General features: G+C 36.5%; 1 protein-coding gene across 2 annotated transcripts in view; it reads left to right on the top strand.

Moving 5' to 3' along the window:
- PRKD1 (protein kinase D1) overlaps positions 1 to 24,408 on the top strand; it is a 332,872-nt gene that overhangs the window by 231,779 nt on the left and 76,685 nt on the right. For both annotated transcript variants that reach the window (XM_065870973.1, XM_065870974.1), the window contains exons 3-4: positions 18,106 to 18,237; positions 19,564 to 19,724. In XM_065870973.1, coding sequence (XP_065727045.1) covers positions 18,106 to 18,237; positions 19,564 to 19,724 — 293 coding nt within the window. The remainder of the gene's footprint in view (positions 1 to 18,105; positions 18,238 to 19,563; positions 19,725 to 24,408) is intronic.

Raw genomic sequence — 24,408 nt, forward strand, 5'->3', positions numbered from 1 at the left:
CTGTTTTAAATATAGCAGTGTGTACATGTCAGTCTCAAACTCCCAGTCTATCCCTCCCCCTCTGGTAACCATAGATTCATTCTCTAAGCCTGTGAGTCTGTTTCTGTTTTGTAAATAGGTTCATATGTGTCATTGTTTTTATATTCCACATATAAACAATATCATATGATATTTGTCTATCTCTGTAGGACTTACTTCACTTAGTACGATAATCTCCAAGTCCATCCATGTTGCTGCAAATAGCATTATTTCATTCTTTCTAATGGCTGAGTAATATTCCATTGTATGTATGTACCACATCTTTATCCATTCATCCGTCAATGGACATTTAGGTTGCTTCCATGTCTTGGCTATTGTAAACGGTGCTGCAATGAACATTGGGGTGCATATATCCTTTCAAACCATGTTTTTCTACGGATATATTTCCAAAAGTGGGATTGCTGGATCATATGGTAGCTCTATTTTTAGTTTTTTAAGGAACCTCCATACTGTTCTCCATAGTGGCTATACCAATTTATATTCCCACCAACAGTGTAGGAGGGTTCCCTTTTCTCCACACCCTCTCCAGCATTTATTGTTTGTACATTTTTTGAAGGTGGCCATTCTGACTGGTGTGAGGTGATATCTCATTGTAGTTTTGATTTGCATTTCTCTAATTAGTGATGTTGAGCATCTTTTCATGTGCCTCTTGGCCTTCTGTATGTCTTTGGAGAAATGTCTATTTAGGTCTTCTACCCATTTTTTCATTGGGTTATCTGTTTTTATGATACTGAACTGCATGAGCTGATTGTAAATTTTGGAGACTAATCCTTTGAAAAGGGATTAGCAAGCAAGACCTTATTGATTTTTTTGGTTTTTTTGGATATTTATTTATTTTTTTTTGAATTTTATTTTATTTTATTTTTAGAGAGCATGTTCTTATTAGTTATCGATTTTATACATATTAGTGCATATATGTCAATCCCAGTCTCCCAATTCATCCGACCACCCCCTCCCGGCCCCACTTTCTCCCCTTGGTGTCCATATGTTTGTTATCTACATCTGTGTCTCTATTTCTGCGTTGCAAACCGGATCATCTGTACCATTTTTCTACATTCCACATATATGCATTAATATACAATATTTGGGTTTTTTTCTGACTTACTTCACTCTGTATGACAGTCTCTAGGTCCATCTATGTCTCTACAAATGACCCAATTTCATTCCTTTTTATGGCTGAGTAATATTCGATTGTATATATGTACCCCATCTGCTTTATCCATTCATCGGTCGATGGGCATTTAGGTTGTTTCCATGACCTAGCTATTGTGAATAGTGCTGCAGTGAACATTGGGGAGCATGTGTCTTTTTGAATTACGGTTTTCTCTGGGTATTTTCCAAGGAGTGGGATTGCTGGGTCATATGGTAGTTCTGTTTTTAGTTTTTTAAGGAACTTCCATACTGGTCTCCATAGTGGCTGTATCAATTTATATTTCCACCAACACTGCAAGAGTGTTCCCTTTTCTCCACACCCTCTCCAGCATTTGTTGTTTGTAAATTTTCTGATGATTCCTCTTCTAACTGGTATGAGGTGATACCTCATTGTAGTTTTGATTTACATTTCTCTAATAATTAGTGATGTTGAGCATTTTTCATGTGTTTGTTGGCCATTTGTATGTCTTCTTTGGAGAAATGTCTATTTAGATATTCTGCCCATTTTTTGATTGGGTTGTTTGTTATTTTAATATTGAGCTGCATGAGCTGTTTATATATTTTGGAGATTAATCCTTTGTCCGTTGATTCATTTGCACATATTTTCTCCCATTCTGAGGGTTGTCTTTTCATCTTGTTTATAGTTTCCTTTGCTGTGCAAAAGCTTTTAAGTTTCATTAGGTCCCATTGTTTATTTTTGTTTTTATTTCCATTACTCTAGGACATGGGTCAAAAAGGACCTTGCTGCGATTTATGTCAAAGAGTGTTCTTCGTATGTTTTCCTCTAGGAGTTTTATAATGTCCAGTCTTACATTTAGGTCTTTATTCCATTTTGGCTTCATTTTTGTGTATCGCGTTAAGGAGTGTTCTAGTTTCATTCTTTTACATGTAGCTGTCCAGTTTTCCCAGCACAATTTATTGAACAGACTGTCTTTTCTCCATTGTATATCCTTGCCTCCTTTGTCATAGATAAGGTGACCATAGGTGAGTAGGTTTACCTCTGGGCTTTCACCCTGTTCCATTGATCTATATTTCTGTTTCTGTGCCAGTACCATGTTCTCTTGATTACTGTAGCTTTGTAGTATAATCTGAAGTCAGAGAGTCTCATTCCTCCAGCTCTGTTTTTTTCCTTCAAGATTGCTTTGGCTATTCAGGGTCTTTTGTGTCTCCATACAAATTTTAAGATTTTTTGTTCTAGCTCCATAAAAAATGCCATTGGTAATTTGATAGGGATTGCATTGAATCTGTAGATTGCTTTGGGTTGTATACTCATTTTCACAGTGTTGATTCTTCCAATCCAAGAACATGGTATATCTCTCCATCTGTTGGTATCATCTTTAATTTGTTTCATCAGTCTCTTATAGTTTTCTTCATACAGGTATTTTGTCTCCCTAGGTCGGTTTATTCTTAGGTATTTTATTCTTTCTGTTACAGTGGTAAATGGGAGTGTTTCCTTAATTCCTCTTTCAGATTTTTCATCATTAGCATATAAGGAATTCAAGAGATTTCTGTGCATTAATTTTGTACCCTGCAACTTTACCAAATTCATTGATTAGCTCTTGTAGTTTTCTGGTGGCATCTTTAGGATTATCTATGTATAGTATCATGTCATCTGCAAACAGTGACAGTTTTACTTCTTCTTTTCCAATTTGGATTACTTTTATTTCTTTTTCTTCTCTGATTGCTGTGGCTAAGACTTCCAAAACTATGTTGAATGAGAGTGACGAGAGTGGACATCCTTGTCTTGCTCGTGATTTTAGAGGAAATGCTTTCAGTTTTTCACCATTGAGATTGATGTTTGTTGTGGGTTTCTCATATGTGGCCTTTATTATGTTCCCTCTGTGCCCACTTTCTGGTGAGTTTTTATCATAAATGGGTGTTGAATTTTTCAAAAGCTTTTTCTGTACCTAATGAGATGATCATATGGTTTTTATACTTCAATTGGTTAATATGGTATGTCACATTGATTGATTTATGTATATTGAAGAATCCTTGCATCCCTGGGATAAATCCCACTTGATCATGGTGTGTGATCCTTTTAATGCGTTGTTGGACTCTGTTTGCTAGTATTCTGTTGGGGATTTTTGCATCTATACTCATCAGTGGTAATGGTCTGTAATTTTCTTTTTTTGTAGTGTCTTTGTCTGGTTTTGGTATCAGGGTGATGGTGACCTCATAGAATGAGTTTCCTCTGCAGTTTTTTGGAAGAGTTTGAGAAGGATGGGTGTTAGCTCTTCTCTAAGTGTTTGATAGAATTCACCTGTGAAACAATCTGGTCCTGGACTTCTGTTTTTTGGAAGATTTTTAATCACAGTTTCAATTTCATTTCTTGTGATTCATCTGTTCATATTTTCTATTTCTTCCTGGTTCAGTCTTGGAAGGTTATACCTTTCTAAGAATTTGTCCATTTCTTCCAGATTATCCATTTTATTGTCATAGAGTTCCTTGTAGTAGTCGCTTGTGATCCTTTGTATTTCTGTGGTGTCTGTTGTAACTTCTCCTTTTTCATTTCTAATTTTTTTGATTTGAGTCCTCTTCCTCTTTTTCTTGGTAAGTCTGGCTAAAATTTTATCCATTTTGTTTATCTTGTAAAAGAACCAGCTTTTAGTTTTATTGATCTTTGCTATTGTTTCTATTTCATTTATTTCTGCTTTGATGTTTATGATTTCTTTCCTTCTACTAACTTTGGGTTTTGTTTGTTGTCCTTTCTCTATTTCCTTTAGGTGTAAGGTTAGATTGTTTGAGATTTTTATTGTTTCTTGAGGTAGGATTGTGTTGCTATAAACTTCCCTCTTAGAACTGCTTTTGGTGCATTCCATAGCTTTTGGATCATCATGTTTTCATTGTCATTTGTCTCTAGGTATTTTTTGATTTCCTCTTTGATATCTTCAGTGATCTCTTGGTTATTTAGTATCATATTGTTTAGCTTCCATGTGTTTCTGTTTTTTCCTTTTTTTCCCCCTGTAATTTATTTCTAATCTCATTGTGTTGTGGTTGGAAAAGATGCTTGATATGATTTCAATTTTCTTAAATTTGCCAACGCTTTATTTGTGACCCAAGATGTGATCTATCCTGGAGAATGTTCTGTGTGCACTTGAGAAGATAGTGTAATCTGCTGTTTTTCGGTGAAATGTCCTATAATCATCAGTTAAATCTATCTGGTCTGTTGTGTCATTTAAAGCTTGTGTTTCCTTATTAATTTTCTATTTGGATGATCTGTCCGCTAGTGTAAGTGAGGTGTTAAAGTCCCCCACTATTATTGTGTTACTCTCGATTTCCTCTTTTATGGCTGTTAGCAATTGCCTTACATATTGTAGTGCTTCTATGTTGGGTGCATATATATTTATAATTGTTTTATCTTCTTCTTGGATTGATCCCTTGATCATTATGTAGTGTCCTTCGTTGTCTCTTGTAACATTCTTTATTTTAAAGTCTATTTTATCTGATATGAGTATTGGCACTCCAGCTTTCTTTTGATTTCCATTTGCATGGAATATCTTTTTCCATCCCCTCACTTTCAGTCTGTATGTGGCCCTAGGTGAAGTGGGTCTCTTGAAGACAACATATATATGGGTCTTGTTTTTGTATCCATTCAGCAAACCTGTTTCTTTTGGTTGGAGCATTTAATCCATTCAGATTTAAGGTAATTATCGATATGTGTGTTCCTATTACCATTTTCTTAATTGTTTTGGGTTTGTTTTTGTAGGGCCTTTTCTTCTCCCATGTTTCCCACTTAAAGAAGTTCCTTTAGCATGTGTTGTAGAGCTGGTTTGGTGGTGCTGAATTCTCTTAGGTTTTGATTGTCTGTAAAGCTTTTGATTTCTCCATCAAATCTATATGAGATCCTTGCCGGGTAGAGTAATCTTGTTTATAGGTTCTTCCCTTTCATCACTTTAAATATAGTTTTAGAGTTTCTGCTGATAAATCAGCTGTTAACCTTTTGGGAGTTCCCTTTTATGTTATTTGTTGTTTTTCCCTTGTTTCTTTTAATAATTTTTCTTTGTCTTTAATTTTTGTCAATTTGATTACTATGTGTCTCAATGTGTTTCTCCTTGGGTTTATCCTGCCTGGGACTCTCTGTGCTTCTGGACTTGGGTGGCTGTTTCCTTTCCCATGTTAGGGAAGTTTTTGACTATAATCACTTCAGATATTTTCTTGGGTACTATCTATCTCTCTCTCTTCTCCTTCCAGGACCCCTATAATGTGAATGTTGGTGCATTTAATTTGTTCCAGAAGTCTCTTAGGCTGTCTTCATTTCTTTTCATTCTTTTTTCTTTATTCTGTTCTGAAGCAGTGAATTCCACCATTCTGTCTTCCAGGTCACTTATCCATTCTTCTGCCTCAGTTACTGGTGAACAGAGCTCAGTACAACTTTAATCCACTTGTCTGCTGATGGAAGGGCCTGAGTTCCCTCCCTGTTGGTTGTTTGTCCTGAGGCAACCCAGCACTGGAGGCTACAGGCTTTTTGGTGGGGCTAATGGCGGACTCTGGGAGGACTCATGCGAACGAGTACTTCCCAGAACTCCTCTTGCCAGTGTCCTTGTCCCTGTGGTGAGCCACAGCCACACCCCCGCTGTGGAGGGTTGGAGACCCTCCAACACTAGCAGGTAGGCCTGGTTCAGTCTCCTTTGAGGTCACTGCTCCTTCCCCTGGGTCCCAATGCACACACTACTTTGTGTGTGCCCTCCAAGAGTGGAGTCTCTGTTTCCCCCAATCCTGTTGAAGTCCTGCAGTCAAATCCCGCTAGCCTTCAAAGTCTGATTCTCTGGGAATTCCTCCTCCCATTGCCGGACCCCCAGTTTGGGAAGCCTTACATGGGGCTCAGAACCTTCACTGCAGTGGGTGGACTTTTGTGGTATAATTGTTCTCCAGTTTGTGAGTCACCCACCCAGTGACTGTGCCCCTCCTACCAGCTCATTGTGTCTTCTCCTTTGTCTTTCGATGTGGAGTATCATTTTTGGTGAGTTCCATTGTCTTCCTGTCAATGATTGTTCAGCAGTTAGTTGTGATTCCAGTGCTCTTGCAAGAGGGAGTGAGCGCATGTCCTTCTACTCTGCCATCTTGAACCAATCCTGGGCCTATTGATTTTTTAAAATGAGGTATATTTTTGGCATTGTATCTAAGATATCTTTGCTTAAACCAAGCTTGTAAACATTTTCTCTGAGGTTCTCTTCTAGAGTTTTTATAGTTAGGCTTTATATTTAGGTCTATTTTGAGTTAATTTTTGCAAATAATGCAAAAACATAAGATTAATCTACATATGCATATTTGAGAAAATGTCTAGTGTGTTTTACCATATTTTGTGCACTACCACAGTGTAGTGCCAGTTACAATGCTGTTATTTCAAAATATTTTCTCAATGAAATGATTATGCAACTATTCTTTGAGTAAATAATTATACCCATTTCAAAGATGAGGGAAATGAGATACAGAGAGATCTTGCAGCCTAAAAGTGGTAGGTGGAAATAGCAATGAAGCCACTGTATCTCACTCTAAAAGTTATATGCTGTCCACTGTTGTAAAAAGATAATTGTTTTCAGCAATAAAGTTCCCATGCTGTGAATGACGTGTTCAGATCATAAATTATTTCTTTCCACCTCTTTCTCCCTACTGGAGCCTGGGCTCTGCACCCTAGATCCCTACTGCCCTCAAACCCAGCATGACCCTTGGCCCTAATGCCCAGATGAATGGATAAACTGATGCCCTTTTCAAAAGATTCAACTGGTGAGTGGATAAGCAAACTGTAGCATATCAGCCAAATGGAATTTGACTCAGCACACAAGGATGAATTTCAAATGCATTATGCTGTTAGAGGCTACACTCAAAAGACTACATTTATATGACATTTTGGAAAAGGGACAGAAAATAAATCAGCGGTTGCCGGGGAATGGGGCTGGGAAAGAGTTTGTCTCCAAAGGGGCCCAGGGGAATTTGGGAACGGTTGAAAAAAATTGTTCCATATTTCAATTATGGTATTGGTTACACAATTGTATGTGTTTGTCAAAAGTGTTCACAACAAAGCATAGATTTTACTTTAAGTAAAATATTTACTCAGTGTGACTAAAAAGCATAAAAGCAGGTTTTCAATTAATAAAGTTCTTTTATTCTGATAAATCAGAGCAGACCAACTGAGTCAGTCAGCCTGATTCTTCTACAAGAATACAAGGAGTCCTTTAGCAGTAGATTCCCTCCTCTGGGCACCCTTGAGCAGCAGCCAGAACTATTCCTGTTCACAGCAGGTGCCTGGTCAGCAGGCATTGAGTTGAATTCAGCCATCATTGAACTGTTGCTTCTTTGGGAGTGGGAATATCCAGCAAATTTCACAGCTTTTAAGGTTTTTGTTTGTTTGTTTATGAATCAAGAGTAAGCATCTGTTTTTAAGAAAAGTACAGTGAGACTTAAAGAAACTTGAAGCAAAGCATATAGGACCTCAGCATGTTGTCTCTATATGCAAAGATATTTGACAACAGTGATGCTATTTGTTGCCAGAAACCCCGCTGCCTATAAGAACGTTTCATTATAATACTGTACCCAACCTTTGTCTACCAGCCTTTTGTGAGTAGTCTAAAGGGCAGTTTGTATGCTGGTATTCCTCATGCAAATGAGGTCATTATCCTTTTAAAGGTATAAAGTCTCCTGTATGTGATGGAGCTTTCTAAGAAACAGGCTTGACCTTTCTTTCCCCTATTTCGGGTGCCTGCAGAGCCTGCACTCATTAGCTAGAATTTGACTCCATGACATTTTTACTTAATTTTCTTTTTCCTCTATGTTGGACACATGGGGCAACAATTTATGTTCTTTCTTGACCCGAGATGCTCTCAAATCTCTTTCCAGCTGTGGCATTTTTCATTCAGTCACATCAGGATATAGTGATCCTTCTTTCCCCTCTGCAATTCCCAACTGTTAATTGTTTCATTTTAGAGAAGGGACTAGACACAGTCCTATGGACTTAGCACCATTTAATTAGCATTAACCAGAACAGTGGAAAGAAAAGCAATTTCCTCTGGAGTGGAAACATATTCTTTATGAGGTAGTAGAGGAAACGAATAATAATAGTTTTTAAAGGCCTTAATTTTTTTATGTGCTGTGATTGATGATGGATTTAAAAGCAGTACTTCCCTCTATTAGTATTGATGATGATGATGACAATAATAATAATTACAAATAACAAATAATAATTGGGATTCAAACCCAGATCTTTCTGATTACAAAGCCCATACTGTTAATTATTATGCTAAGAAATCCCTGTGATAACTACTACCAGTATGCCAAGAACTGTGCTAATCACCTTGTGTCCTCCTCACATCCTACCTAACAAGGTGAGCTTCACTAAGCCAGTTTGAGAGAGAGGGACACTGAGGTTCAGAGAGGGGAAGTAACACATCCAAGGTCACCCATTTGCTGTGACTGGGATCAGAGCCCAGATATGCTCTGACACTAAGTCCGTGCTTATCACCACTGCCTGCACCACTCTGCCTATAGAGTAATGAGACACTAGCAAAGACATCTCTGGAAGTGTCAAGGACATTGCTAGTTACTTTTTAAAATGTGCAAATTGTGAGCCACGTTATGAGTCTGATGGGCTTTGGGCTTTGCTTCTGAACTTGAAATACTATATTTACAGATTATTAGGACTTAAAATGTAGAACCTTAGAACTGCAGGCTAGCAATATCAGTTTTAAAGACATTGCTTCATTTATTCAACCATGGACATTAATTGATTGCTTAATGTGTGCATAAACCCAGAGAAGATATACTCTCTATCCTTCAGCAATCTGCTAATGTCAGGTGTGAATGCATAAAGGGGTAAAGGGTGTCAGTATAGCATGATACATTTTATGATACGAGTGTGCCCAGGAGCTTATCAGAACATAGAAGAGGGCAGTTAATGTCAGGTGGGGGTGGGCTTATCACTGAAGGCTTCCCAGAACAGGTGATACTGTGCTGAGTTGTGGGATGGGAAGCAGAAGGGAAGGTTTGTGTGAAGGGCAGGGAGGCATATATCAGTAATGACTGGATCGAAAAGTATGTTGAGGGGAGTGTTAATATGAGGGTCTTTGGCAACTTCTTAATATGGAGGTGGACAGATATAATAACTCGTCTTACAGCTCTCTTCCTTTAGTTACTTTAGTTACATAGAGTTCCATTTTGTATCTGTTTCATCCTAGGAGCCTTCCTGGCAGAAGACATTGCTACTACTGTAACAGTTATTCTGCGGCAGCTACAGAGCTCAGTTGCCTGAGAGGGAAACAAAGGATTGATTGCTCAGGTGTTAACTGTAACTCTCCAGGTTCATGAACAGATCCTAAACTTCTTGAGCAGAATTTCTAGCCCTGCCATCATAACTCCTACTGTCCTGCTGCTTGCCTCTGGTTAAAAAGAAAAATAAAAGAAGGCAAATAAGGATCTGTTTCCTTCTGAGAAACAATGAATGAATACTTGTGAACTTCCTTAATTTTCATACTAGAACATAGGCCTTGTCACCTGCATGCCTGACATTTAACAAGCGTAGGGATCTCTCCTTGAATGTTTGTGATTATATTATAAATGCTTGAAAGTATTGAACATAATTCTGTGACCTAGCATGTATAATTATTATAAATAAACCTATACTAAATAAAAGAGAATATTACATGACTCTTAAGGCACGTCAGTCAGTAGTGCCTGCTACATGATCATGCTGATAAATCTTTCCCATTTGATTTTCCATCACTTTGAAGATTTATGAATTTCTTTTACTTTCTAAAGTCTTTTTTTCCTCCAGAGATTTGATAAGCACTCACTTCTGTTTCCTTCTAGTTTTTCCATGGCTTGTTATTTTAACTTTTTACTCATCAGGTATTTTATATATATTTATATATTTGTATAACATAGGAGATAAGCTTCTAAATTGTGTTCCCCCCAAGTAGCTAAATGTTACTAATTGTTAATCATTTGTTAAATTATGTTTCCCTGCTGCATTGATTTATGATATCTATTCTATCATATTTAAAATTCATACATAGAGTAGATTTCTATGTTATCAGCTCTATCCTATTGATCTCTTTTGTCTTACACAACCACCACTTACTTTTTTTTTATAAATTTATTTGTATTTATTTTTGGCTGCGTTGGATCTTCGTTGCTGCGCGCGGGCTTTCTCTAGTTGCGGCCAGCGGGGGCTGCTCTTAGTTGCGGTGTGCGGGCTTCTCATTGCCGTGGCTTCTCTTGTTGCAGAGCACAGGCTCTAGGTGTGCAGGCTTCAGTAGTTGTGGTGTGCGGGCTCAGTAGTTGTGGCTCGTGGGCTCTAGAGCACAGGCTCAGTAGTTGTGGCACACAGGCTTAGTTGCTCTGCGGCACATGGGATCTTCCCGGACCTGGGCTCGAACCCGTGTCCCCTGCATTGGCAGGTGGATTCTTAACCACTGCACCACCAGGGAAGTCCCACCACTTACTTTTTTTTTTTAATTTATTTATTTTATTTTTGCTCTGTTGGGTCTTCGTTTCTGTGCGAGGGCTTTCTCTAGTTGTGGCAAGTGGGGCCCAACTCTTCATCGCGATGCATGGGCCTCTCGCTATTGCGGCCTCTGTTGTTGCGGAGCACAGGCTCCAGACACTCAGGCTCAGTAGTTGTGGCTCACGGGCCCAGTTGCTCCGCGGAATGTGGGATCCTCCCAGACCAGGGCTCGAACCCATGTCCCCTGCATTAGCAGGCAGATTCTCAACCGCTGTGCCACCAGGGAAGCCCCCCACCACTTACTTTTAAGTATCATAGTTTTGGGCTTCCCTGGTGGCGCAGCAGTTGAGAGTCTGCCTGCCAATGCAGGGGACACGGGTTTGTGCTCCGGTCCGGGAAGATGCCACATGCCACAGAGCGGCTGGGCCCATGAGCCATGGATGTGCTCCACAACGGGAGAAGCCACAATGGTGAGAGGCCCGCGTACCGCAAAAAAAAAAAAAAAAAAAAAATCATAGTTTTATAGAATATTTTGATATCGACTAGGGCTAAATTTCTTCATTAACTCTCCTTTCAAACTCTTCCATTCTTATCAGAGTATTTTCTATTTTTCTTACAGAAGGCCTTTGGCATAATTCCACAAGCCCAACAAGAGGCTGTTCGAATATTGTGGTAGATGTTTTCATAAGATTAAAAATAAATTTATATAACTCACCTGGGCCTATTGAGAACAGATCAGATTAGATAATCTTTGTTCATCTACTCTAGACTTTGTTTCCTTCTTGAGTATATTTGATATTTCTTCTTCCCTTTATTTATTTATTTAGTTTGAATATAGATACTCCTCTTCTAGAAAAGGTAGAAGCAAAACTACAGTTGAATAGTTTAGCTTTTTCTGCTTTGTTAGCATTAAACTCTTTTTTCCATGGTGCAGGCCTATCTCTTCCTCATTCTTGCCACATATGACACACAGCTAAACGGCATTTTGTTCTTTCCAGCTTTTTAAAACCTTCGGCTTTCTCCTCCTGTTAGCCTTCTTAAGGTGGTTCTCACTGGCCAGGCCACTATTTGCTGTTTCCCTGACTCTGCTGCTCCTTCTGTAGCTGCATTCTCTTTCTGAGTATAAGCCTAACAGAGTTCCCTGGGCAGTTACATCAGTTTCTCTAGGTACTACCCCTTCTTCTCCCTAATTAGGGTAACTTGTTATTGTGCTGTCACTCTGGCTTGTGAGACCTTTTTATTCCTCTTAGAGCCTTTTTTTTTTTTTAAACATCTTTATTGGAGTATAATTGCTTTACAATGTTGTATTAGTTTCTGCTGTATAACAAAGTGAATCAGCTATACATATACATATATCCCCATATCTCCTCCCTCTTGCATCTCCCTCCCACCCTCCCTATCCCACCCCTCTAGGTGGTCACAAAGCACCGAGCTGATCTCCCTGTGCTATGCGGCTGCTTCCCACTAGCTATCTATTTTACATTTGGTAGTGTATATGTGTCCATGCCACCCTCTCACTTCTTCCCAGCTTACCCTTCCCACTCCCCGTGTCCTCAAGTCCATTCTCTACATCTGTGTCTTTATTCCTGTCCTGTCCCTAGGTTCTTCAGAACTTTTTTTTTTTGATTCCATATACATGTGTTAGCATACGGTATTTGTTTTTCTCTTTCTGACTTACTTCACTCCGTATAACAGACCCTAGGTCCATCCACCTCACTACAAATAACTCAATTTCGTTTCTTTTTATGTCTGAGTAATATTCCATTGTATATATGTGCCACATCTTCTTTTTAAGAGTCTGGTCATATACTTATAAAATATTTTCCCAGAACTTTCTGAACTGCCTGATCAGCATATCTAAATACATTTTATGTTTCTTCTCTTGGCTGCTGTAATCTTTGGGATGATATATTCACAGCCTCCCAAGTTCCCATCATTGCTCCTCACTAATGTTTTTCTGGTCATATGTGAGTGAAAAATTGAAATTTCTGTCTTTTTTTCTCTAGTTATCTAAAAGATGCTTTTGTAAGTGTCTCAACAAGAATTTGTTTAATGCTCTTGTTTCTGAAGAGCTATGGGACTTTCCCGACTCTAGACATCTCCACGTATAACAAAAATGTGAACCGTGTGATTAATTTGAACAGTGCTTGCATGAAGGGAGTATCTGGTACAACAGTGGCTTGGAGAGACTGGGATCAATGGAGAAGCAAAAAGAAATGACCAACCTCAGGGTGTAAGTATTAGGTAGTGGAATGGGGGGAAGGCAGGTACACATCTGCAGGTGTAATTTTACAGGCACAGAGATATCTGGGCCAGGATAGTGTGTAAATGATCTATTGTAATTTCTCACCTGCCTGTGTCATGGACAATTTGTTGGAGTCACTCTTGCTAACTGTCCTGACAGTGCACCAATGATCAAGAGCCTACAAAATTATAATTATAAAGAAATTTGTAGGTAGTCTTACAAGTTTTCTATAATTAAATAAAATCAGGCTATACAAAATGTTTCCTCTTTCCTGTATCCTATTCTTTGCTTTTCAAAACACTCTTCATCCTTCAAGATTCTGTTCAGTGATCCCTCCTTGATGAAGCTTTCCCTGATAGACCCAGGCAGTCTTAGTTGCCCTTTCCTTTGTGTTTCCATCACTGCATCTTGTATTATGATTATTTATGGGTCTCTCATCCTCATTTTGACTTTGAACCCTCAACAACAGATACTATTCCTTGTTATTTTTCTATTTCTAATATATACTATATTACAATACATATATATTACTATATAGTAGGTTCTAGATATATTAGTAAAACATAATATTAATCAACTATATGCTTGAAGGTATTAGGCCTGCTTGACTTACATGAGCTGATTTAAGAAAGACACAAAAATGTCTTAATTTAAATGCTTGCTTTTAGAACTGTCACCTCCAAATAGAAATTACAGAGTAGTGTTTGGGACTCAATATAAAAAACTATTTCTAATAATTTGAGATATTTACGAATATAGTAAACTGATTTGTGAATAGTTATCATTCCACTAATGAAAGCTCTCACGGAACAGAGGATTATTTATGTGTATCTATTATGTGTGTGTATGGATGAATGATAGGATGTTAAAGTGGATATGGTTTCTTATCCACAGAATACCTTAAAACTGATGAGTATTTGTATTTATGTGGGGAGAGTGATATTCAGAAGCTATTTTCAATATTCCAGAGGTTAAGAAAAAAACAAATTTATCTACAACAAATCTTAATTTTTAAAAGCTTCATAATATTTTGCTTTGGGCCAGACTTATCAGTTGAATGACACTGGTTATCATGTAGACACAAAACTCGAATTGGGTGTTAGTTATCATTACCTTTGATTTTTGTAAAAACTTTAAAACCAGTTATTGTTACTAACTCCAATTTGTTTGGAGGGAGAAGGATTTCAAAAAATGGAGTATATGCAGAAAGCGTGTTAAAATAATTTTTGATTATGAACTGAATTAATTTCATTTTATACATTATTTCATGGACTTTTTTTCCTCAGTATTTTTTGCATCTCTGAGATAAGGATGCACCTTACAATAGTGGTGTGTTGTATTTAATTGCAGTGTTTTTTAAGTCTTTGCTAGTAATTCATAAAATAAAGATGCAGCTTTATAATCCACAGAATTTTGATGGTCAGAGAATTTGATGATTAGATTCAGAGTCGATGAGAGAATTTGTATGGTTCAGCTGTCAGGCTGTATGAATCAAGATCCTGCGTTACCTAGGGCAGCTCCTTAATTTTTCTGAGACAGTTTTCTCATCTATAAAGTGGGGACAATAGTATCTACTTCATAGAGTCCTTGTGAAAAATTGAATGAGATGATACTTGAAATGTGTTAAGCTTTTCTTCTTCTTATACCTGTTCCAACTTGGTAACGCCAGAAAGAGTTAACACTTCTCCCAAATTGCCAAAATTACCAGTAAAAATAAATTACTAAGAATCTTGGAAGATAGGACATTATTTGATTTTATTATGCAAATATTTTTGACCTCCAGAGATTATTTATTTTGCTTTGGAAGCCTGATTTCTTCTATACTGCTAACCAAACAGTTTATTCCATTTTGTGCAACAATTTATCATGAACCTTAAAAGAAGTACTGATTATCTTAGAGTTTTTGGCTCAATTACCTGTTTTAAATGCTCAGTGACTAAGGAAAGCATGTTATTTTCTCCTCTCCTGCACCGTGGAGTATAACAATAGACTGTGAACAAAGCAAATCAAAGATACACAGGTACCAGTGTAAGGGGCCCATTGTGTTTAGTTTGTAGCCCTGTCATATGGTTTTAATTTAGGTCACCTGATTGATTATGACATACTGACAGATAGCACATTGTTCTCTCTTGGAATCTCTAGACACTTTAGTATTTCTATTCTTATCTGTCCATTTTGCTTCCAAACCTTAAGTGAAATGGAATTACAGCATTCACTTTGTTTTCCTGTGCTAAGTGATTATCTCTGAAGTGCAATTTTGTGATTAGGCAAGATGGCATGCATACACTCAGCTAATGCTGATTTCCCCCAGGGTGCAGAAACAGGTAAATTCATAATGAATGGATGTTGTGCTTTGATTTCAAATGCATGTGAAACCTCACCACACTTGGTAGTTTTATTTTTAAAAATGTATTTAATTATTCTAAAATTAACAGGAGAATATTAAAATTGAACTTTAGAAAATGGCATTTAAACATAAGTCAAGGGTGCTAACTGCTTATGAATGTTAATCCCTTTCAGAAGGTGAAAAAACAAACGTACCTGACATAAACTGGATTTGGGGGGGGGGGGTCATTGAAAATCTTCTTTTTAATTATTTATATTCTTTCTGATTAATTCAAAAAATATCTGAACACATCTAGGTATTAGTATTGTCAAATTTTAACATTCCTTATTTTGAAAACTACCTTAATTATTCAACTAATTGCTATCATGGTATTGTCACCATTGTTTGGGTGACATTTGGCAGGGGTGGGAGATGGGGGGAGAGGCAGGGGAGAAGTTAGGAGTTAATGGTTGGCGCAAAGTATTTTCTTTAATTATTTTCTTTGATGTTTTAAAAACAAATTTGTCCATGACTGTGAGAGACCAATTTTAAAGAAGATTTAGCATTTACAAAATTAGACACACTTTGACCAAATTATAAAAGTAGTTGATTGGAACCCAAACCATACTTTTTTACTGATTTACTTAGAATAAGCGTTGACTGTAATATTGTGAAACTTGAAGTGAGAAACATAATAATACAATTTCCCAATCTTATTTCAGTTGAAATCCTTTTTGTAAGGAACCTTGACACTCATCAGAACTCCTTGTAGGCAATGCTAGAGCAACTTACTTGGCTGCACTTCTTTGATTAGCTCCTTCTTCCCACACTTTAATCTCTTAGTGTAGTGTCCGGTATACAGTAATAGCTCAATAAATCTTAACCTTATTATTATTCTCATCATCTTTCCATTGAGTAAAACTAGTACCTTTAATAAGTTGATGGATGATTTCCAATAGTAAAGCATATTAATTTGGAATAAAGTACTTTTATTCAAGGGAAAACTGACCCATTCAAAATTTTAATCTCTTTTTATGGTCCAGATATACGTCTGTGAACTATCAGTAATATCCTTTCTGGTTGAAGTGATTCACTTTCCTGCATGTTCTGTTGTCACTTGCCCTGAGGGATGTGATACCCTCAAAGTTGTCCTCATAATTTTGGACACCTATCTAGCAGAGATGAATCGCCTACAGTTTCAGCGTTCACTCTGTCACACCTTGCATACTTACCAAGGTAAGCACTTCATAAGTATACTCCACAGGTGATTCATTAGCCCATACCTGCTATCCAAGACACCATCAGGAAAACTGCAGATGTTTATTTCCCTCACCATGGGGCTGTTGGATATAACTCTTTGGGCAGAGTTAGGAAAGGTAAGATGTAACACTGGTATGATGAAAAGGACAGTGGATTGGGGACAAAACACTTGTGGGTTGTAGTCTTAGTTCTGTTTAGTAACTTAGGCCAAATTTTGTAGCTTCTTTGAACCTTAGAAGTTATTTTATAGTTATTGTGGAGTTTTTTTGTTTGTTTTTATCTGCCTTTCTGCTGGTCTGGTAGGCTCTGTAAAGATGTCTTACTTATCTTTACATCTCTGTCCCTGGAATGGTGCCATTGACAATATTGAAAAGGTGTTTAACAAATGTGTGTTGAAAAAGTAAGGCAAGAAGACAAACAGGAGGAAGAGAAGGGAAGGCAGAATAGAAGGATGTATTTAAGGCCTAAATTTTCCCCCAAATTCTCTTTGCATAAAACCTTATGAAATCAAGTGCATATGGTTCTATTCTAAGTTAATGGAAGTTTACACTTTAAGGGTTAGGAGAAGTCACCATTGGTCAGACCTTCTCTTTTTATGTATGGGAAACTGAGGCTCGTGATGATTAAGTGAGTTGTCAGTAAGGTAATGACAAAGCCTCATCCAGCTCTTCTCACTCGTAGGTCAGCACTCCCTGGACTATTACGGGCAGCCTTAATATCGGGCTATGTGTGTAAATAGATCCAGAAAGATATAGCCCTACACACTAGAATTTGGGGAAAAGGGGTGGTCTTTCACTTTCATTTATCTGTACCTTTCTATTTCTTGATTTAAGCAACACCAAAAAACCGTGAGCTATTTTTATAACATAATAAAAATATCATGTGGAAAAGTATAATTTTTAAAACATAATGAATTTCAATACTCTGTACGAATACCATATGGGATAAATAACAATAAGCATAACAAAAAGTACCCTATAGCATGAATATGATTTGCTAAAGTATATTTATCAGAGTGGGCTGAAATTCACCAGTGTGTGTATTAAATCCCTCTGTTTGGCATATTGATGAAGAGGCTGCTTGTTATTTTTAGGTCAGGATTTAAATGCTTGGTTATATTGCCTAAGAGTTCAAACAACTGTATCTCCCCAAAAGAGGCTGCCCAGATTTCTTCCAGTTGGGCCCCACCCTTCTAATGTACTTCTTCAAGGTCATATTCAAGTACACTGTCTTCTGATCTGTCTAAATTCCATTCATCAAGTGTTTCCTTTCCATTAATATTTCTGAATACCTCTCTGGCTCATTTAGGTAAGAGAAAAAGCAAAGTGTTTTAAAGCAACATCCGTATTTATAGATTGAATTGAGTTATTCTTTCATTCATTCTTTGTTCTAGCGTTTTGGCTATTTTTGAAGTGGCCTGAGACCTTGATAAGCAGGAAGACAAGAAAGAAGTTCCTTTGCCACCACTTATAAAGCTGTGGTTGAGAAGAATGGAGTGGAATGGCTAAAAGTCAAGCAGTGTTGCATCTTATCTTTCCTGACTTTGCCCAGTTATACTCATACTTGCATGTTAAGTATCTTGCATACTAATTATCTACAGATGAGCGTATTTATTCAACTTATTTTTCAATGTTATTATTTTCACAGCTTCCGCCACCTTTGAAGACTTTCAGATTCGTCCCCACACTCTCTTTGTTCATTCGTACAGAGCTCCAGCTTTCTGTGATCACTGTGGAGAAATGCTATGGGGGCTGGTGCGTCAAGGCCTTAAATGTGAAGGTAAGGTATTCCTTCCCCAGCCAAGTGGAACGCATGCTGGAGTTAGCTACTTATGTCGTGCCCTCTTCTGCAATGCCTTCTTTCCTTCAGATACCTTCCAGGGATCTGGGTACTGCATGGATTCTGTTCGGTTCATTTCCTATCTTCAACATGTTAGCCCTGATCTGGGAAGCCAGATTCTCCTATCTTTTCCCCTATATTTCTCTCCCATAAGGTGTTGTTTATTTTGCTAACAGGCTAAACATATAATTTGCATCTTAAGCCAGAACTTGGAATAGTAGGCATTCAATAAATGTTCGCTGAAAGGAGCTGAGATTCAGGGGGTTAATCAAACCATCCAAGGTCACTCAGCTGTTGAGTGGCAGGCTGGAACGTGTACCCAGTTTCTACACCAAGATCATAGTTCTATCATCCTCCATGGACAGAAATCCTTGAAGTGCATAATTCAGGTTTATAGGATACCATGATATAATCTTAAAAACGGACCAAATCATACCTTGCTCCTTTTTGATGAAGGGTGGGGCGGGGAGGGATAGAGCTGTTTGAACTTTGACCAAAAACCCCAAGCTTTTGTGATGAAATCCATAAATAAAATAACCATAATTTCTGAATTTCTGTCTGTAAGAAGGGAAGTTAAGAGACAGTGATCTGGAAGAAAGTCTACCTAAAGTGTAGTTTTATGAAAATTTGCCTGGCCTGCTATGTGACACATGGGGAAATTCTGAACAGTAAAATTATGTGATAGAACTATGAACAGTAGAAATATTGAGAGGAAAATGGTGCTTTTTCCTAATTATCTACCATGTAGAAACTAGCATGCGTAGTATTTTACATATTTTCTCAACAATTCTGCAAGGTAGTTATTATCCTCATTTTACAGACAGGAAAACTGAGGTGAAGTAGTTTTTCCAAGGCCATGTAGACAAACAAGTTGTGGAGCCATGATTCAAATCAGTGCAAGTCAAAAGTTGTGAAGCGTTATGATTAATTTTCCCTTGCAATAGAACTTGAGGCAGCTAAAAATAGGTCATCTCATTGGAGTTTTATTGCTAGATCCGTCAAAGCCCAAGTCCCTTATGTTAGAAAACATTTTTTTAAATGATAACCAGGGTAGTTGCTGGGCTCATCCAATAAAATCAGATGTCAAAACCCAGCTTATTGACAAATTGGGAAAATAGGAGAAGCTCAAAAGAAAATTTAAATTTTCGAACAGCCGCAAGAAAAATGGAAGCAGTACTGTTTCTAAAAATTCATAATTTACAACTTATACTAAAGTAGCTTTTAATTTATAGTTGAACAAAAGTCATTTTTACTTTCTCCTTCCAGGATGTGGGCTGAATTACCACAAGAGATGTGCATTTAAAATCCCCAACAATTGCAGTGGCGTGAGGCGGAGAAGGCTCTCAAATGTTTCCCTTACTGGGCTCAGCACTGTCCGCACAGCATCTGCCGAGCTTTCCACCAGTGCGCCCGATGAGCCCCTTCTGGTATGGCCTCCTGTTTATCCATTTGCCCGTTTACATGAGAAATCTGTAGGACGATGTGGTCACAGTGGTAATCAATCCAAGACAGCGCCCTGGGAGAGAGGACACAGCCAGGGTGTTAATGACTGTGTTTCTTCAGGGCCTGTGCTGTAGATTGGTCAGTGCTTCAACAAATATCCAACAGCTTCGAGTTTGCTTTTATCTGTGAGCTTAGAGCAATTTTAAAATCTGTGAGGTTTCATCATGGTCATGGAGCCAGAGCAGCACAGACTAATACATGAATGTGACAAAACATAGTTTGTCAAAATTTGGAAACCAGAGATAAAAGATTTTCTTCTCTGATGATTATTAGAGTATTTCGTGGCATGGTTGACTGTTTATTCTGGGAGAAAATCTGAACTTCACTCATATGAAAAGATGAAAGTCTTTAATTGTTTGGCATTAAAGGCGTACATGCTGATGTCAAAGTGACACTGGTTGACAAATGCCATGGGAAAAATAGCATTTAATACTTTAAGTATTTCCATTGGCTCTAAAATATATATCTGTGGATGTGGCTTAAATATTTTTCTTTAAGAAAGTTAAATTTTGATTTTCCAAACATTGAAAGCAAAGTAAAAACTGTGGTAATTATGTGCACTATTTAAAATAAGAACATTATCCTGAAATAAGCTAATTGTGTGAGCTTAAGTTTCCTATTTTTACTCCCTCTGCTAGTGGATATTACAAAAACTCTTTATAATCCAATAATTACAAAAGTCAATTAAAGAGAAAAATAAAAATTATGAAACATTTAGGTTAGATAAATCCCTGGGGTGGAGAGGGGCAATGCATTTTGAAGCCATCTCTAAAAAGCTGTATTAATTACTCTGTTGTTCAGAAAATATTTCATTGTGATCTTTAAATCACTTAAATTTTGTTGCAACATAAGCCAGACATATAACTCAAATGAATGCTTATTTTGATAAATAGGAAAAGTCCGTACTTTGTGTTTCTGTGACTTTTGGGTGGGAGTTTGTTGTGTTTTCATGAAGTGAACCTGTTAGGGGAAGTCAGGCACTAAATCCCACCAGTAACTAGAAGAATATATTATATTTTGGTGACTATTCAGAATGCATGTGTGGTTGTATATTACTTTATAAAGTTGTATTAGTTAGAATTAATGATACTCTTACTGAAAGGTGCTTAAGTCAAAATCTATTTACTTTTTCAAATAACTCTCATATTATCTTTCCAACTCTGAGATTTCTTGATTTCGTTTGAATTTTTGTAGGTAGTGATTTTATAAGTTAGCAGTTACTCTTGCTTTTAAGTACCGTCTCTGAGAGTCATACTGTTTACAGAATAGACATTTTTAAACAAGTTTAAGAAATAAAATTATAAGTTAATGTGTATTGGTTTCAGTTTCACCAGGAAAAGATTTTTAAAAGTTAGTTAACATCTCATAAGTAATCTAAAGCTGTAAACTAAAGTTATTCATCATTAGAATAGATTAGAATCTAGGTAATTAATGCTAAAGATTCTTCCTTTAAAACTCAGTTTTTCAAAAAGAATTAATAGGAATATATTTAATTGTTTGCCTGGAGAATTCAGACCAGACTTCCAAGATGAGGTGTTACTTAAGCTGATCTTTACTGTGCTTTTTCATTTATCAGTGGTTTGATTTTCTATATTAGGCTAAGTGTTTGATCTCTTCAAAGTCATACAGGGTAATTTTAAAATGATGGCTTTTGTGCAAAGACTTCATAAGTCAATAGAAAGAGTTGCATGTATATAATCTGTTTTAATGTGTTTCTTAATATATGCTTGATGTATTTAAAATTAATTTTGTGTGAAATTTGAATACTAAAATTAAGAAAAAAACTTATCTCAGTTTTTAATAATATATACATATATGCACATATGTATGTATACATACACATGTGTGTATATATATATAGGCTTCCAAACATCACATATGTATCATTTAGATTTTATAAATATAAATGAAATTATTATATGCATGCATATTTATAAATGTGAATGCATAATTTATATATAAATTTAATTTAGGTTACTAAAGTCTTTAAGCAGGTTTTTGTGTTTTTCAACCAAATTATTTAATTGCTTTAATTGCTTTATTTAATCAAATTACATAATTATTTAATTATTCGAATTACTTGATTACAAGCTATATTGTACATCAGATGTTGAAATTCATTAGCACTTTATTGCTAAACAGAATTTTTTTTGTAGTAGAATGCTTAAAAATGTTTTAAAAATACATTTTAAAAATCACATTTTAACTATATCTGCCAAGAATGCTTACAAAAGTTTGATCAAATCATATATTTATGAGGTGAGAAAATATTAGGGCCACAGGATACTTTGAAAAATGTTATTATGAACTTTCATAACTTTATATAAAATGCCCTATGGGTAACCTTTAAATGAAAAATGCCTTTGGTAATAGTGTTGGTGACACATTGGCTCTCAAATGCACGTTTTACATTCATCATAGCACTTTTTGCCCCTGTGGGGTGCCTGTATGTCTCTCTTTGCATGCTCGGAGTGCAGCTAATATGTCTCTTTTCATCCCTGTGCAAAACATAAAAGGCCAGTAACTGTAGTTTAAAGGTTATAGTGAATGCCTAGTCAAAGGTAACATTATGGTAATGATAGTAAAACCTTTTAGTCCGTATACAATAAACAATATTTTCCATTTCTGAAAAGGATGATGGTCTATATTAAGATGGCATTGCTAAGTAATGCCATTAGACCACCCATGTTGCAAGTCTGCAATAAGTATAGATTTTCTGCCAAATGTAAGAAAATGATTTTTCTATTCAACATTTGATTGCCTATTTTGACTGGAAAATCACCATTTCACATATGGATTAAAATACTGGTAATTCTATTAATTTACCCATTTCTGGCAAATAAATTGAGTCTTGGATTTCTATACTGCTGCTAACATAGAAAAAAAAGTATAACAACATAGATCTTATGACAAGCTTTGTCTGTCGTCAACTTCGGCACTAAACTGTATCCATTATTCCAACCATGATGCAGTCCTTTTTTGAGAAAATCCAAAATGTAGGCAATTTATGGCATAAGCGCTCTGCAAGGGTGTATATCTTTTTGTACATCATCACCTGTGTTAGAAGGAAACAAGAAAAACTCAGTAGGTACTTAAGGAGGACACACTAATACGTTGTTTCATTATGTATAAATATACTTATTAAGATTATATCAGTTTTATAAACTTTTAGACAATTGCATAGAAGTCAAGATTAAATGATTCTATAATATCTCTGTTTATCATCTAGATCTTTTTAAAAATCATCTCATCTTTTTAAAAATTTGCAGATGTTCTTGTGGTGTTTGGGAAAAGTTAAGGCCATTTGAAATCATGTTATACAAGGCTTAGTCTTAGGCAAAAAAGTTAATAATCTGTTCCAGAACTTCTGCTCCTAGCTATGAAGAAGCTTGTATCAGACCACTCTCCTGTAAGGGACAATTATAAAAGCTGAATACAGTATAACAGAACATAACAAAACAATATTTAAAGGTACCTGGGAGCAACCAAGGCAATCAGGATTTGAGGGACAAATGTCTCAGAAATAAGGAAATCACAGAGAGGTCAATGTACAGGACAGCCCCCAAACAAAGAAGTAGCTGGCTCAAAATGTCAGTAGTGCTGAGTTTGAGAACCCCTGATGTAGAACAAAGCTGGAGAATTTCCAAACATATCATAAAGCCGTAGTTAAGACAATGTGGTATTACACCAGAACAGAAAATAAACCAATGAAACAGAATAGAAGGAGTCCAGAAACTGTGCGCATATACAGGCCAACTAAGTTATGACAACAGTACCACTGCTATGAGAAAAGGATGGTTTTTTTCAACAAATATTTCTGGAACCAATGGGATATCTATATGGAAAATATGAATCTTGACCTTACCTTATACCATATACAAAATAAATCCTAGGTAGATGAGGAGCTTCTAGGAGATAACATACAAGAGTATCTACAGTAATTTGGGTCACGAAAACCTTTTTCAAATAGGACTCAAGTCACTGATGACAAAAGAAAAAAATTGGTAAATTGGGCATCATTAAAATTAAATTATTTTCAGCAAAATATACCATTAAAAGGATGGAAAAGCAAGTCACAGAATGGGAAAATATATTTTCAATGTATATAATATGTATATATATCTTGTAAAAGAGTCATATCCAAATGTATAAAGAACATCTATAAAAGTTGAAAAGACAGACAACCTTATTTAAGATACAGGCAAAGTACTTGAATGGCACCTTACAAAAGAAGACAGCCAATAAACATGAAAATGTATTTTACATCGTTATTTATCAGAGTCTAAATTTAAATCTACAATGAGATATCTGTACACCAGAATGTCTAATGTTGGGGGAAAAAAACTGACAGTAACAAGTATTGGTGAAGATATTGAATAACTAGAACTCACATACACTACTACTAGGAATATAAATTGGTTCAGCAACTTTGGAAATCCGGTTGGCAGTTGTCTTCTAAAGCTGAACATATGCATATCATGCGACTCAGCAGTTTTCCTCCTAGGTATATATTCACCAGAAATGTGTATAGACATGCACGGAAAGATACGTACCAGAATTTTTTTAAATTTTTAAAAATATGTACCAGAATTTCTAAAAATTTTTTAG

Source organism: Phocoena phocoena, chromosome 2, assembly GCF_963924675.1.
Source record: "Phocoena phocoena chromosome 2, mPhoPho1.1, whole genome shotgun sequence".
NCBI lineage: Eukaryota > Metazoa > Chordata > Mammalia > Artiodactyla > Phocoenidae > Phocoena > Phocoena phocoena.